The sequence below is a fragment of the Cucurbita pepo genome, chromosome 2 (assembly GCF_057944985.1).
Source record: "Cucurbita pepo subsp. pepo isolate OVF chromosome 2, ASM5794498v1, whole genome shotgun sequence".
NCBI lineage: Eukaryota > Viridiplantae > Streptophyta > Magnoliopsida > Cucurbitales > Cucurbitaceae > Cucurbita > Cucurbita pepo.
In genome coordinates this window covers 14,910,455-14,926,194 of record NC_141799.1, presented here as the reverse complement: position 1 = coordinate 14,926,194, position 15,740 = coordinate 14,910,455, and the positions used below count along the sequence as shown (strand labels likewise).

General features: G+C 36.2%; 4 protein-coding genes across 4 annotated transcripts; 3 read left to right on the top strand and 1 right to left on the bottom strand.

Moving 5' to 3' along the window:
- Positions 1–455: 455 nt before the first annotated feature.
- LOC111788958 (Plant invertase/pectin methylesterase inhibitor superfamily protein) lies at positions 456–1,634 on the top strand. The gene has a single exon (XM_023669553.2). The coding sequence runs from the start codon at positions 532–534 to the stop codon at positions 1,369–1,371; it is 840 nt and encodes a 279-aa protein (XP_023525321.2). The 5' UTR covers positions 456–531; the 3' UTR covers positions 1,372–1,634.
- Positions 1,635–3,583: 1,949 nt separating this feature from the next.
- On the top strand, positions 3,584–7,092 carry CLPP5 (nuclear encoded CLP protease 5). The gene is made up of 9 exons (XM_023669730.2): positions 3,584–3,872; positions 4,293–4,412; positions 4,543–4,657; positions 4,763–4,855; positions 4,964–5,009; positions 5,109–5,181; positions 6,078–6,112; positions 6,223–6,311; positions 6,681–7,092. Exons 1-9 carry the CDS (start codon positions 3,745–3,747, stop codon positions 6,900–6,902), a joined length of 921 nt encoding a protein of 306 aa, XP_023525498.2. The 5' UTR covers positions 3,584–3,744; the 3' UTR covers positions 6,903–7,092.
- A 2,170-nt stretch (positions 7,093–9,262) lies between these two features.
- Positions 9,263–10,562, bottom strand: LOC111787524 (uncharacterized). Its single transcript, XM_023667511.2, has 3 exons — positions 10,203–10,562; positions 9,921–10,073; positions 9,263–9,835 (listed from the first exon to the last, which is right to left on the bottom strand). The coding sequence occupies exons 1-3, from the start codon at positions 10,307–10,309 to the stop codon at positions 9,385–9,387; spliced, it is 711 nt and encodes a 236-aa protein (XP_023523279.2). The 5' UTR covers positions 10,310–10,562; the 3' UTR covers positions 9,263–9,384.
- A 3,492-nt stretch (positions 10,563–14,054) lies between these two features.
- Positions 14,055–14,950, top strand: LOC111788496 (uncharacterized). The gene is made up of 2 exons (XM_023668833.2): positions 14,055–14,363; positions 14,444–14,950. Exons 1-2 carry the CDS (start codon positions 14,055–14,057, stop codon positions 14,915–14,917), a joined length of 783 nt encoding a protein of 260 aa, XP_023524601.2. The 3' UTR covers positions 14,918–14,950.
- The last annotated feature ends 790 nt before the right edge of the window (positions 14,951–15,740 follow it).

Sequence of the window (15,740 nt, the reverse complement as noted above, 5' to 3'; positions counted from 1 at the left end):
TGGTTATCGGCCATAACATTACGGTAATTATACACCAAATAATCATGTAATTAGTCACCAGGGACACCAAAAGTAATGTCACAATCGCAAGTAATCGTGACATTGTGATAATCATACGTTAAGTGATCGTGTAATTACCACCAAAATGACTACAAGTAGGCAATCATAATAAGTGATGGTGTAATTAGTCTTTTAAGGTCACAAAAAATGAGGTATTGTTCTTTTTGTTCATGTTAGAAATAGACAAAGTCAAGTACAAAATTCTATATTTGGATGTTCATGTTATAAACAGTTATCGAACGAAGATGAAGGAGAAATTATGGTGGAAAGGGGATCAGAAATTTGAAACCAGAAGAAAGCTTTACCTATTTCAGGCATTTGCTGGATTGAGCTCCAATGGCGGTTGATGCCTTCTTTATAGCCCCTCCTCCTCCATCAATTACCTTCAACAACACTCCATCCATTTCCCTTCCCTTTCACCCTGTTATTATCTTATTGTTCTCTGGAGGAAGAGAACAACAAGAACAAAAGATGGAGATCATCAATGGCCTCAATGTCTTCCTCCTCCTCGCCCTCTCTTCTCTTTTTTTCCCTGCCAATACCGTTTGCGTCCCTCGCAACTCCGCTCCGTTTGGTTCCCCTGTTGATTCACTTATTGCACCGCAAGCATCGCCGTCTCAATCTTCATCACCACAACCATCGGTATCAACATCGTCATCACCACCGGCTCAGTCGCCAACCGACTCCGAAGACTCGGCACTAAATTCTCAAGAATCGTACTCCGATGCGGTGTCTCCCTCCGACATGGAATTCCCTTTCGATTCATATTCTTCATCGGAAAAATCGGAAGCATCGGAAGCATCGTCGCCTCAATCTCCATCATCAACACCACCGACTTCGGCGTCCTCCTCCGACGATTCGACCGTCCCAACCGATCTCGAAGAGATCTGCGATGTAACGAGCGATCCACAGTTGTGTACAAAATCGATTTCATCTCACATAGATGAATCAGAGGTGAATCCTACCTCTGCACTGAAAACGGAAATTGAGGAATCGATTAAAGAGGTGAGGAAAGCAGTAACAAAATTGAAGTCACTCCGTAAAAGTGCATCGAAAGTCGAAATCTCGTGCTACGATACTTGCTTGGAGACTTTCGATATGGCAATTTATGACCTACAATCTGGATTGGAATCAATCGACACTAAAGATACTGGTACAATGGAGAGCGTCCTCGCCGCCGTAATGTCTGATCTGACGACTTGCGATGATACTTTTATTGAGATGGGAGTGGATTCGCCATTGGATTATCTTAGCTCGAAGATGAGCAAATACGCCAGTAACTGCTTGGCGATTTCGAAATTGCTTCTGTGAGCGAAGACAGACTTGTTGTTCATCTTCTTCTTCTTCCTCTTCTTCTTCTTCTTCAACTGGACGTGTTCATTTGGAGAAGATCGATCAAGCATAATGATGATATCAGATTCTCCTCTGTGCATTTCCTGATGAATTGATTCTGCGAATCTTCTTGTTGTAATGAATGGATGGAAGAACTTTTCTGAACGGACTCATTGGTCTGAACGGACTCAATTGGCAATGGCAAAATATTATATGTTCAATGTATTTACCTATTTTCATCATTTTTTTTTTTTTTTTACTCCATTTTTTGAATTTTTAAATTCATATTGCGATATTTTATTGGTTTTTATAAGAACAAATAAAGAAAAAACCTCCTCCCTCCAAGTTTTTTAGTATACATTTTTTTAGTCAAAATATTATTTTTTATAATTTCAATTTCATCCCTAAATTTTAAAATATTATATTTTTATTAAGTGTAGTTTTCATTTAGAGATCTTTTAATTAACTTTAATACAAATTTAAAAAAAAAATAATGACAATTAATTTATAAATTAATCAAAATTGAGAATATATGAAAATTTTAGCTAAATATTAAAATACAGGGGACTAAGTTCAAATAAAAATATAATATTTTGCGGACCAAAGTAAAAGTAAATATTTTGAAGCCTAAAAAATGTGTTTACTCGCACATTAATTTGCACACATGTTAGACTCTTTGGTCCAGGTCGAATTGAAAGCCCACAGGCCGATGCCAGGAGCATGCAAATACCAAAGCACGTTATCACAATCTATTTCAAAATAATGAAAGGTTGCATATTTTCTTTTGACCATTTGACATACACGTCCAAAGATTACCATCTTTTTGGCCATTTGGGTCATCTTTCTGGCTTGGGTCATGTACACGTCAAAGGATTACCATCTTTCTGGCCATTTGGGTCATCTTTCTGGCTTGGGTCATGTACACGTCCAAGGATTATCATCTTTCTGGCCATTTAGGTCATCTTCACGTCCAAGGATTACCATCTTTCTGGCCATTTGGGTCATCTTTCTGGCTTGGGTCATGTACACGTCAAAGGATTACCATCTTTCTGGCCATTTGGGTCATCTTTCTGGCTTGGGTCATGTACACGTCCAAGGATTATCATCTTTCTGGCCATTTAGGTCATCTTCACGTCCAAGGATTACCATCTTTCTGGCCATTTGGGTCATCTTTCTGGCTTGGGTCATGTACACGTCAAAGGATTACCATCTTTCTGGCCATTTGGGTCATCTTTCTGGCTTGGGTCATGTACACGTCCAAGGATTATCATCTTTCTGGCCATTTAGGTCATCTTCACGTCCAAGGATTACCATCTTTCTGGCCATTTGGGTCATCTTTCTGGCTTGGGTCATGTACACGTCCAAGGATTACCATCTTTCTGGCCATTTGGGTCATCTTTCTGGCTTGGGTCATGTACACGTCCAAGGATTATCATCTTTCTGGCCATTTAGGTCATCTTCACGTCCAAGGATTACCATCTTTCTGGCCATTTGGGTCATCTTTCTGGCTTGGGTCATGTACACGTCCAAGGATTACCATCTTTCTGGCCATTTGGGTCATCTTTTTGGCTTGGATCATGTTTACAGAAAGTAGCACAAATTTGTTGTTGCCTGGGCCTCTTTCCATGGTCATGTTTATAGCATAAATTTTAGTTGGAGTCATGGGTCATGTTTACTAGCACAGATTTATGTAGCCATTTTGGAGCCTCATGGATCAAGTTGGAGTCATGGGTCATGTTTACTAGCACGGATTTAGTTGTAGCCATTTTGGAGCCTCACGGGTCATTGGAGCCTGGATCATCGGTCATGCTATGGGTTATTGGAGCCTAGGTCATCTTTATGGTCAGGGTTATTGGAGCCTGGGTCATTGTGGTCATTTTTAGAGTGAATAATTATTTAAATGAGTGAATCTATAAATCTTACCCCACTAAAAAAAAAGTCGAAATTAGTTTATAATTTTTTTTATTTAAATAATAATTTTTTATATTATAAAATTTTATTATTATATATATAAAAATTCCTCGGTCAAAGTCGTTATTGGGCCAATTGGGCCAAACGCTAAGCCTGACGCATACGATCCAAACCCAACACCAAACGGATCTCGGCCCATGAGTGACTTGTCGGGCTCTGTGAGTGTGAAAGCGAAGGGGCTCGAAGCCTCTGATGGAGATATTAACAGAGGTCACTGCCATCGAATTACTTGTTCGACCCATCTTCTTCTTCATCTCTATCTTCGCCGTCGTTCGCTTCTTCCCTCGGATAAGGCCTCTCGGACTTGTTCCGAATTCTCGGCAGGTTCTTCTTCACCCTATTGCTTTCTGTCCAGTTTTTCCGAAACCTTCAGCTGCAAAAATGGCCCATTCTTTCACCTACACATCTGCCTCGTCTTTCAGATTAAACTCCCTCGTTCCTGTTCCGAATCCGAGCTCTTCTTCCGAGTCTCAGAAGCTCTTTCTTCCGTTGGAGAATTTCCATTCGAGGTACCTGTTTTTGGTTGTCTTCGTTTTTTGTGTTTCGATTCAATGTTAGTTTAATTTGGTGTTTGAATGTGTTAGCGTCTTTGAATCATGTTAGTGAGACGATGATGGATTGTTTGAATTGGTGCATTATTTAGTTTTAAGTTCGAAAATGGAAGGGTTTCGACGTCCAATTGGACTTTGGGTATTCGCAGATTACTGGTACCAATGGCACGCTTTTGGATGCATGATAAGATTGGGAAATTCTGGTTTATTTTTTATTTTTAACCTCAATTTTGATACCGTTCTACTCTTATGGGGATAAACTTAAATTCAAACCCCTCTATTTTGTATTTTTTTTTTTCTTTTCTGCTGCAGAAGTTGTGTTCTCGTATTTCTCTATGGTTTTAATTGTAGCAGCAACGGGTAATGTCCTATTTGCAGGAAACTAGGAAAATTCGTTGGAGGTGGAAGAAACCTCAAGAATTCTCCTGTCAAAGCCATCTACTCAGGCGAGTTTTCATCATTGGATAAGAGTTCTCGCCGAGGACTTTGGTCTATAAGGTTTGCATAGATTGATGAACTTGGAATTTCCCCTTTCATTCTCTTGAGGCCAAAGAAGGCTATAATCATTACCAGTTATTGAAATACTAAGCATAGACATGTTGAAATTATATTTCTGTATGATTCATAGGGATGATGTGCAAATTCCATCTTCACCATACTTTCCAACGTACGCGCAAGGGCAAGGTCCTCCTCCAATGGTGCAGGAGCGCTTCCAAAGTGTTATCAGCCAGCTATTTCAACATGTAAGGGTGTAGTTCTGCGATATTTGTTTCCTCGGCCCAGGTTTGGTGTAGCGCGTGTAGGTTGTTATCACTATCTTTTGATAATTTAATTTGCTTTTGGACTAGAGAATTGTTCGTTGTGGTGGTGCGGTTGATGATGATATGGCTAATATCATTGTTGCTCAACTTCTATACCTTGATGCTGTTGATCCCAATAAGGTTCCTTTTTTGGTTCTCAATCCATTTTAAGGAAGTATCTCATATACAGTTTGTTATCGTTTCTGCATAATTAATCAATTAACTAAATATTTTTGGTATGTTTAACAGGATATCATTTTGTATGTAAATTCCCCTGGTGGATCTGTTACAGCTGGTAATATTCGAATCAGAAAACTATTTCACCAATCATTTGTTCATTGGAGATTCGGATTAGTGTTATCCTTTAACCACTGATTCACTTGGATCTGTGCAGGTATGGCCATTTTTGACACTATGAGGCATATTCGACCAGATGTCTCTACTGTCTGCGTAGGACTAGCCGCAAGGTACAAGATTAATTGGAGCATCCGTACTTTTATGAGCTGATACATTCTGCTTTTTTCCTTTTATTCCCCAAGTGTTATTTGCAATTTGTTGTGGCATTGCTGAATTGTGTTGGGAAGAATTATTATCTAAACTAAAATAGTCGCATATCGCTTCCTCTTGGTTCCAATTATCATCTTTTTCTACTAATTTTATGGCTTGCATAATATAGATACGTTTATGAAGGCTGCGTCTCTTGTACAGTGTATCAGTAACTTAGGAAAGATAGAAAGAGGAAAGTATGAGTGTAACAGCCCAAGCCCACCGCTAGCCGATATTATCCTCTTTGGGCTTTCCCTTTCGGACTTCCCCTGAAGGTTTTTAAAACGTGTCTACTAGGGAGAGGTTTCCATATCCTTATAAAGAATGTTTCGTTCTCCCCCCCAACCAATGTGAGATCTCATAATCCACCCCCCTTCAGGGCCCAGCGTCCTTGCTGGTAGTGGTTCCCTTCTCCGGCATTGGTTCCCTTCTCTGATCGATGTGAGACCCCTGAATCCACCTCCCTTCGGGGCCAAGCGTCCATGCTGGCACACCGCCTCGTGTCCACCCCCCTTCGGGGCTCAACCTCCTTACTGGCACATCGCCCGATGTTTGGCTCGATACCATTTGTAACAGCCCAAGCCCACCGCTAGCAGATATTGTCCTCTTTGGGCTTTCCCTCAAGGTTTTTAAAACGCGTCTGTTAGGGAGTGTTTCCACATCCTTATTAGAAAGAATGTTTCGTTCTCCTTCTCGCAATGAGCGAAAAGGAGAAGTTTTCCCACCATAAAGCTATTATCTGTAACCTCACCCTCATTTTTTAGAGTAATATGTTTGTTCTTATATTTGGTTCTCCGTTTGTTGTAATAATTGACAGTATGGGAGCTTTCCTGCTTAGTGCTGGAACTAAAGGTACAAGTTTTTAGTGTCATCAAATTTTGGAATTTTATTTTTGTAGTTCTTTTTAAATGACATATTTCTGTGTATTAAGTATGCACCTTCTTTCTCCTTTATTTGTGAAGGAAAAAGATACAGCTTACCAAATTCAAGGATAATGATCCATCAGCCTCTTGGTGGTGCTCAGGGTGGACAGACTGACATCGATATTCAGGTATCCTTGTATATCCTCTTGGATGATCAATAAAATATTGATAAACTTCTACAATTGTGTTATGATACTTCTAATACTTCCTTTGGTTGCATTATATTGTCAAGGTACTTCATATATAGGCTTTGAGGATGAGTTTGGAGCTAATTTGTTTTTGTTTAGTAAGCGCTATCATTTCACGAGTCTTCAAGAACATTAAGAAAATGAAAATTTTCATGTCCAACTTGAACAAGTTTTTGGTACGAGAATTTAGATCGTTTTTAGCAGGAATGTACTATTACCTTAGATTAGTAGATTATTGATTCTCTGATTTCATCCATGTTAATTTTAGACATTTTCAACAAAGCCCCTAAACTGCAACTTGCTTGGCAGGCAAATGAAATGTTGTATCATAAAGCTAATCTTAACGGGTATCTTTCCTACCACACCGGTCAAAGTCTCGAGAAGATTAACGAAGACACTGATCGCGATTTCTTCATGAGTGCCAAAGAAGCCGAAGAGTATGGACTCATAGATGGAGTCATCATGAATCCTCTCAAAGCTTTCCAACCTTTAGCAGCTGCAGCTTCCACCGAAAACGAGCCGGGTGCGTAAATTTCATCCTGCTGTGTAGCAACCGGTTAGATATTCTTCTTCTTGTAGATTTAAATGCAAAAACCATCTTAGTGTATGCAGATTTTGACCATTATAACAACATGGCTTCCATGCTTTCATCTTAGAAAATCTTTAAATGTCCATTGAATTCCTGTTGGTTTCCTTACACCACCAAGATATTTTATTCAAATGCCCCTCAAGTTTTTGGTTGGTTGGGATGACAAGGATAATGTTAACCTGACACTTGGCAATGTCTGGTTGGGTGTTGGAAAAGATGCCGCCGACCCTATAAAAGACAGCATTATTATGAAGTCACTATCTTGATTGTGGATTAATATGCGTTAGGTTTCAATGAGAATTTCTAATGCATTCAGTAGCTTTCCGTATGCGTTGCTGGGAGGGTTTTATTACCTGTGAAATTGGCTGTTTCTGATATTTTAGTGCTCTTTTTTTCAATGGAGTTGTTGCATTATGGATGTGTTTCTTCACAAACTTGGGGCTGAACTAGAATTATTGGTCATTATTGATGATGTTTTCCCTTTTCCATCTTTCTTCTCATTATGTTTCCATGAAAAATCGAGAAAACGTTTTCTTTTAGTATGTTTGAAGTGAAAGATTGAGCTAAGTATCGATCATTTGCTTTCTCTAGAAGTAAAATGATCGAGAATATGTTTAAGAGATTTTGTTTCACCTTAAACGTACTTTTACGTGAGATCTCACATCGTTGGCACGAAACATCCTTTACAAGGGTGTAAAACCTCAACAAACGAGCTATATATAATCTTGAGGAAAAGTCCAAAAAGGACAATATCTTCTTGCGGTGAGCTTGGACTGTTATATTCTACTTTAAAATTATTGCTCGGGAGTTGTGTAGAAGTCCATGTGAAAAAATATTGAAAAAATATTTTGGAGATGTCTTTGAAGGCACTGTCAAAATATTAATTTGTGATTTTTTATTTCATAAAATTAATTTGGAATAGTTAAATGTATGTTTATACAATTTTTTTTTATTATATAACTAAATATCAAGAAAATTTTTAAAGTAAGTTAAATGATTAAATTATAAATTTGGTCTATATTTTTTTTTGGAAATTATTATTCAACTAATTTGAAATTTTATTCATTTTATAACTTATTCCTTAATACTATATCGTTTTAAATCTTATAAAATCGTTATTGTCACGGAACGTTTTTAAAATCAAACGATGCGTACAAAAACCATTACGTTAGCCGTGAATATAATAATATTTCTAATAGATCTATTTTCCTGTATCACGTCATTTCTAATCGTGTATGTTATTACACGATACGTGATATCAAACAAGGTAAATTTTGGGTTTACGAGTAAATATGTCTACTTCAACCTAACTAATAAAATATGTTTTCACATCACATCATTATCTTATCAATAAATTTAACATTTTGTACCGACAATAAACTTTATAATAAAAAAAATATATATATTGTATCTTAATATAATTCTTGAACTTTATATTTATTTTATTTAGTATCCCAACTTTAAAAATGTTTATTTTAGTCATTTTAATCTTTTACTTTATTTTAATTTTAACAAATTAGTAATATAAATTTGAGTATGTATATTAACATGTTGATTTAAGGTGAAAAAAGTAACCTACCGAACATAAAATGGTTATGTTAAAAAGTTTCGAGATTACAACAAATATTATAAAAATTTACGGATCAAAAGAAAATCGACTTGAAAGCTGAACGTTATTACTAACATTTGAAAGTTTAAAGACTACCCGAACGGGTGGTAGAGACTTTTCCTCAGGTTTTAAAAAGCACCATCAACAGCCCAAGCCCACAACGGGTGGTAGAGACTTTTCCTCAGGTTTTAAAACGCGATAGCTATGAGAGATTTTCACACCCTTATAAAAAATGCTATGTTCTCCTCCTCAACCGATGTGAGATCTCACAATCCACCCTCCCCCTTCGGGGTTCAACGTCCTTGCTGACACACCGCCTCGTGTCCACCCCTTTCAGGGCTCAGCTTTAATACTATTTATAGCCGTCCAAGCCCTCCGCTAACAGATATTGTCTTCTTTGGGCTTTCCCTTTCGAGCTTCCCCTTAAGGTGTTTGAAACGCATCTGCTAGTAAGAGATCTCCACACTCTTATAAAGAGAACGAAACATTCTTTATAACACCATAGAGCTATCTCGTAAGATTGGTTGATATATATGTAACCTAAACCTGGATATTCTAGGATATACTAACAAAAATTTATAAACCACATAAAGTTTTCTTTTTTACTCGTAAACCAAACATAGCATTAACACTCGTCAACCAACCCTTGTATGAAAAGACGTTACTCAACCATTACCAAATAAAGATAACCGATGATAGAAACTGGTGTAGGATTTCATATTTGCATATCGAGTACAACACGACCGGAAATTTGAACCCTTCAACTAAGATTTAGCCCTCTAAACCTTTTGAACTTAGAACAACATAAACAAAAATCAAGAAGGGGCAGCAGAAATTAGCCTAATTTCATCAAAAAAATAGCTTGAGAAAGGTTGAGGAGATGGCAATTCTTCAAGTTCATCAAAGAAATGATCATGATTTTCCACTTCTGTCTTGTTTGCCTTTTCCTCTTCTTCTTCTTCTTCTTCTTCTTCTTCTTCCATACTTAATTCTTCTTCTTCTTCTTCTTCTTCTTCTTCATCACATTGATCTTGATCTTGCTTTTCTAGCCCTTGATTTGGATGACCATCCTGATTTTGACCTTGATCCAACGGCTGAGGTTGAATCTGTTCTTGAGTTTGATCCAAATTAAGAGTAGAGATGTTGGGACCTGGATGGTTATGGGTTGAAGTGTATGTTATAATGAACATTGAACCATCTGTTTTGCATCTCTCAACTTGTTTCTTTGCAGAACAGCCCTTTGTTGTGCTACATCTGTAATAACCCCTAAAAACACCACCAAAACAGAGATAAACAAAGGACCAACAGAGCAAAAAAACATGTTTTTGAGGGAGTTTTTAGCAAATTAAACCTTGGATATGGAGATCCCTTGATGGGTTTTTGACCATATTTTCTCCAAGACCAAAAATCAGGAGGAGGCCCTTCATTCTTCATCTTCCCTACGCCTATTGCAGCTTTTTTAGACCCAATCTTTACAGTAACCACAGTTTTTTGCAGGACCTTTCTGCAAAAACAGAAAAAGGGTTTTGTTTTTGGAAGAAAATGGATTGAAATAACCAAAAAGAACAAATTTTTTCAAATGGGTTTGGATTTTTTTGCCTTGAAATGTTGGAAAAAAGAGGAAAAAACGAACCTTTTTTTGGAAGTTGCTTCTGGTATGAGCTGGGTTGAAAGATTGGTATCATTGTCATCATCTGGGTTTGGCTTTGGAGAGAGGGAATGAACAGAAGAAAGCTCCATGGCTATGGCTATGGCTATGGCTATCTATGGCTATCTGTTCTTGTTCTTGTTGTTCTTCCTGTTCTTGTTGTTCTTCCTGTTCTTGTTGTTCTTGTTGTTGAGAATTTGAAGCAGGAAAATAAGAACAGAGGGATTGTTGAGCATTTGTTATGAAGAGAGGAAGAGAGAGTGAATGAAGAGAGAGAAAGAGAGTAGATGACAAAATCACCCTCCCAAGTTGCCATCTTTTGTTTCTCATCACTCATTTAATGGAGTTAGTGATAGAGGAAAAAAGAGATCCCTAAATTAATACGAACCTATCTTAATCACAACTAAATTATGTTCGTGTTACTAATTGTGTAACAGCTCAAGTCCACCACTAACAGATATTGTTCTGTCCGCTTTACCTTGTTGTGTATCACCGTCAGCCTCATAGTTTTAAAACACGTATGTTAGAGAGAGATTTTTATACCCTTGTAAGAAATGTTTTGTTATATCGTCCGCTTTGTCCCGTTACGTATTGTCGTTAGACTCACGGTTTTAAAACATCTTTATTAGGGAGAAATTTTCATACTTTTGTAAGAGATGATTTGTGCTCTTCTCCAACCGACGTGGGATCTCACAATCAACCTCCCATAGGGGCCAGTGTCATCGCTGGCACTAGTGTCTGGCTCTGATGTCATTTGCAACCGCTCAAAGTCACCCGAGCAAATATTTAAATTAGGATGGAAATTAAGATGACAATTATTGTTACTAATTTAGGGATGGTGGGCCCTATTATATCTTCCATTGGCTGCATGGCGCATTTGTGGGCCCTACTCCTTTTTAGCACGCATACAATCCTATGGGTGGCAAATTTGGAATGTAATACGTTATTTTGTATTTTGTTTTTTAAAAAATATTAATGAATTTTTTATTTTTGTTGAAAAATATTTTAAAATTAAAAAAAAAATTCAATAATATCCATAAATTAAAAAAAAAAAAAAAAAACTAAAAAGGTATTTTAGCATTTTTTTATAATAAAAACATAAAAAATACCGTTAAACTTTTAATTTTTTTTAATAATATCTTTAATCTTTAAAAAATAAAAAATACTTGTTCGCATTTTTATGTGTTGTTCATCAAATAAAAATTTAAAATATTATTTTTTTTAAATATTTAAATGATGTGATGTTATGTTCATGTAAGCAATTTATTAGTGTGACGTAAAAATTTAAAAGTTTATATAAAAAAATAGAATTTATTAAAAAATTTGTAAAAGTATATATATTTATTTATTTGCTAATCAATTTATGAAAAGAAATATTAAGTGGTTTCTTATTTAAGAGAAAAAGCATAAAAAAATAATAATAAAAAAAAACTTGAAAAGGGGAAAAAAAGCACTAATTCACATTCATAATGCCATACCCACCAACAAGTTAATGGAACTTTAAGGAATTTATTGAATCTCCTTTATATCCTCTCCACACAACATGTGGGAGCCCTATGCAAATTTTTATCATTTTTCATCTTTACATTTGCCAAATTCTATCCCGAACCGAACTAAATTAGATCGAACTTCATTACGAAAGAATGAATTACGACTTGTGCTAGCTTCCATTGAATTACGACCCGTTATATATCGTCGTCAGCCTCACGATTTTAAAATGCGTCTACTAGGGAGAGATTCCCACATCTATATAAGAAATCTCACAATTCACCCCCTTAAGGGCCCAACGTCCTTGCTGGCACACTGCCCAGTGTCTGGCTTAGATACCATTTATGACAGCCCAACCCTACCATTGACAGATACCATTCACTTTGGTTCGTTAAAACATGTCTACTAATGAGAGATTTCCACATCCATATAAGGAGTGCTTTTGTTTCCTTCTTCAATCCATGTGAGATCTCACAATTCACTCCTTTTAAGGGCCCAACATCCTTGTTGGCACAGTGCTTGGCTTAGATACCATTTGTGACAGCCCAACTCTACCACTAACAGATATTGTTCACTTTAACTCGTTAAAACATGTCTTCTAATGAGAGATTTCCACATCCATATAAGGAAGACTTTTGTTCTCCTCGGTAATCGATGTGGGATCTCACATGGTCGAACCTTTCAAACCATTTGGACCATTTGGACCATTTGTGATTTCAAAAAATTTAAAATTACCAAATTTTGAAAGAAATTTCCATATTTGAATTTTTGTTATAAGAATTATTGCCAAAATTACACAAGGCCATAATCAATTCTTCATGCAAATTCTTAACCAAATTAGGCTTAAAAAGTAATCTAAATAATATTTTAAAATTTTAGAATAAATCTAAACTCAATTTAAAAACAAATACATACATACATATATATATATATATATATATATATATAATTAAATTATAAAATATTAAAAAAAAAAAAAAGAATAAGATCATGGCACAAATAGGCCCAAGAGCCCATGATGCTCCAATTACTTCATTGGCCCAACTACTTATATAAGTCCAGGAAAAAATTAGTTTTAATTTTTTAATTCAAGAAATTAAAGATTAAAAAAAGAAACAAGTTCTATCAAAATAAAATAATTTTAGTCTCTATAATTATGATATTATATTTTCAATTTAATGGATAAATCGATAAAGTATTAATATATATTTCTATAAATATATATTTTTTTTTAATTGAAGATTAATATATAAAACTTTCTTCGTCAATTTTTGCAATACCACTTGTCACAATCGCACTTTTGATGACAGCAAATTTGCGATTGTGCGGCACTCACTCCCCAGCAAAAAGTGAGTTAAGCCAATTCATTCTTGCGTCGCCTACAGCCAAGCGACGTATACTCGAGCTTCTGACTCTAGTTTGAGAAGAAAGTTTTAGAAAATGGAGCAGAGAGATTTCGAAAGAGAATTTTGAAAGCAAGATTTGAGATATTGAGATTGATGTTATATGTGATGCAAGCAACAAGGCAACACTAAGGACTTAGAGCATATAACTATCGGGTAGAGAGAAGTTGACGAGACAGAGATGGGGATGAGGTAAACTTTCAAGACTTTTCTCCGCCTCATAGACATCTCTAGTTATACTTTATGCAAAAAAAATATATTTGTCTCGTGAGTACCTCTAATTATATGAAACACACAATTATATACTCAATTCGGTTTAATCCAATCCACTAAGTTTTTGTTTTTATTTTTTTTGGGTTCGGCCAAACATTTTTTCTCCCTGGTCGAGCATTTTACAAAAAACGTATTCTCTTATCTAAGCTTTTTCCTTGTATATTCGCTCCCACCATCATAGATGGTCAGCCACGCCTAGTGGCACGACATGATCGAGAACTATGATGGGTCAAAATGCATTTTGTTCTTTGTATTCTAGAAGTATTACACAACCAAATAATTCAAGGAGGGGCGCGTTGCAGGATGCTTCGTTTAAGTAGATGACTCGTCGGGCCGTCGAAACGAAACTAATTTGAGAAAAAGAAGTTGAATAACTTCGTTTTTTCTAAAGGAGTCTGTCATTTTCGATCGGGAACGCCATGTCATTTACAAATCCAGCATGTTTTTGATATCGTGGTTGTATATAATATAATAATCATCGGACAAAGTCAAAGTCAACTCATCCTTAAAAAAAAAAAAAAAAAAAAAAAAATTGTGGACGTGGCATCCACTTTATGATAACAAGATTATTCCCTAAATTTTATAAACATTACTCAAAGAAATGTATATATATATATATATATATTTATAAACCAATCCAATTCTTTGTCTTCTACAAACCAAAGTTGCCACCATGGAAGCTCTAAAACCTTCCTTTTTGTTTCATCTCTTCGCCGTCAACCTTCTTGGCCTCTTGCTTCCCCTCTCCTTCCTCCTCCTCCTCCGCCTCTCCTCCGCCCTATATCTCCCCGCCCCGCCGCCATTGTTCCTCTCTCTCATTCTCTACCTCAATTCTCCTCTTCTCTTCCTTCTCGTTACTTTCGTTATCGTCTCCGCCCTCCTCCATTCCCTCACCGGTAAATCCATTCTCCACACTAACTTTCACGGCCACGTCTCCCAACCACGTCTCTACGCTGCTTGGATTCTCCTCTGTACTTTTCAGGTACGTTAAAACAACCCAACTCAACCCAAAAAATTTAATTCGATTCCGAGCAATAATTTATTCATATTTGTTAACGATAGGTGTGTGTCGGTGTCGGGATCGAGGGAAGTTTGTCGATTGGCCTCACCGACACGATTGTCGGCCGCGTCGAGGGTGGCTTGTGGAGTAGGATATTGTTCTTTTTAGGACTTCATGAGTCTGTAGTGCACTGGACGAGGACGGTGGTGAAGCCAGTGGTGGACGACACAGTATTTGGGGAATCCCGAAAAGAGAAATGGTTTGAGACGACGGCAACTACGTTGAGCTTCGGCGGCCTCTGGTGGTGGCGGTTGAGGGATGAAGCGGAGGCGTTGGTGGTCGTGGCGGAACGAAAGTGGTTGATGGCGGCGGAGGAATTGGGTCCGGTGGACATTTTGGGTTGGTGCTTGTATTATGTCAACGTTGCCGTTGGAATTGCAAAGGTCGTTAATTCTGTTGCTCAGTTTTTGGATAAGGTTCTCTTCTCAAGAAAACAATCTAAAAGCTATGAAGTTGTTCTTGAGAATAATGTCTAAATTATTTTTATCTAGAATAGTAATTAGATTTATTACCATATAATTGTATTTAATGGTAATTAACATATATTTTAAATTAATGCAATTGTTTGATTGTTCTATGTTTCACGTTCCTAATATTTACGTGTTTTTTAACGAGTGAACATGTCTTAATTTCAGTTTAATATTAATTTTCAAAAACTATACGTTCCTTCGTAATCGACGGTTATAATTTTGAGTTATTTTTATAGTTTCGTTTTCTTACTTTTAATTAAAAATGTCTATTTTACCCCCAAACAGGGATTCCTGATTTAGATAGCAAATAGGGTCAGGGACAAGTTTATATTCCCCGTCCTCACCCCATTCAATTCTCAGCCTCATTTAATATAGATATATTCTCAACCTATATTATAAATAATATATTTATTATTTTTAGTTGTATTAAAAAATAAATTAGTTAATTATAAGTCAAAATTAGATTTTTTTTAATTGTTAAAATGTTTTAATATTAAATTTTAAAATTTTAAAAATTAAGTTAGCTCCATTTTATATAGGAAATATATTGATTTATTAAAAATAATTATAATTTTTTTTTATTAAAGATTATATTAAAAGATAAAATTTTTAAAATAATTATTTTTAAAAAATAATAATATCTCGACATATTTTTAGTGGGAATCGGTAGTAAATAAATGAAGAATTTTATAGGACGTGGAATGAAATAGGTGGTGGAGATAGGAACGGGGAAGGCTTTCCCGTCTCTGCCGCATAGACATCTCTAAACGGTGTAAAATTGTGAGAACGTTGTAATTTCGAAGAGAAATGGGCATTTGTGCAATTACTC

What these genes read in the sequence shown, in the direction of transcription:
- LOC111788958 (XM_023669553.2), top strand. Translation starts at nt 532, where the DNA reads ATGGAGATCATCAATGGCCTCAATGTCTTCCTCCTCCTCGCCCTCTCT.
- CLPP5 (XM_023669730.2), top strand. Translation starts at nt 3,745, where the DNA reads ATGGCCCATTCTTTCACCTACACATCTGCCTCGTCTTTCAGATTAAAC. An exon ending in ATGCTGTTGATCCCAATAAG is followed by an intron (nt 4,856 to 4,963) that starts GTTCCTTTTTTG and finishes TATGTTTAACAG; the next exon opens with GATATCATTTTGTATGTAAA. An exon ending in AGACTGACATCGATATTCAG is followed by an intron (nt 6,312 to 6,680) that starts GTATCCTTGTAT and finishes CTTGCTTGGCAG; the next exon opens with GCAAATGAAATGTTGTATCA.
- LOC111787524 (XM_023667511.2), bottom strand. Translation starts at nt 10,309, where the DNA reads ATGGAGCTTTCTTCTGTTCATTCCCTCTCTCCAAAGCCAAACCCAGAT. An exon ending in GAAGCAACTTCCAAAAAAAG is followed by an intron (nt 10,074 to 10,202) that starts GTTCGTTTTTTC and finishes CTGTTTTTGCAG; the next exon opens with AAAGGTCCTGCAAAAAACTG. An exon ending in AAGGGATCTCCATATCCAAG is followed by an intron (nt 9,836 to 9,920) that starts GTTTAATTTGCT and finishes TGGTGTTTTTAG; the next exon opens with GGGTTATTACAGATGTAGCA.
- LOC111788496 (XM_023668833.2), top strand. Translation starts at nt 14,055, where the DNA reads ATGGAAGCTCTAAAACCTTCCTTTTTGTTTCATCTCTTCGCCGTCAAC. An exon ending in TTCTCCTCTGTACTTTTCAG is followed by an intron (nt 14,364 to 14,443) that starts GTACGTTAAAAC and finishes TGTTAACGATAG; the next exon opens with GTGTGTGTCGGTGTCGGGAT.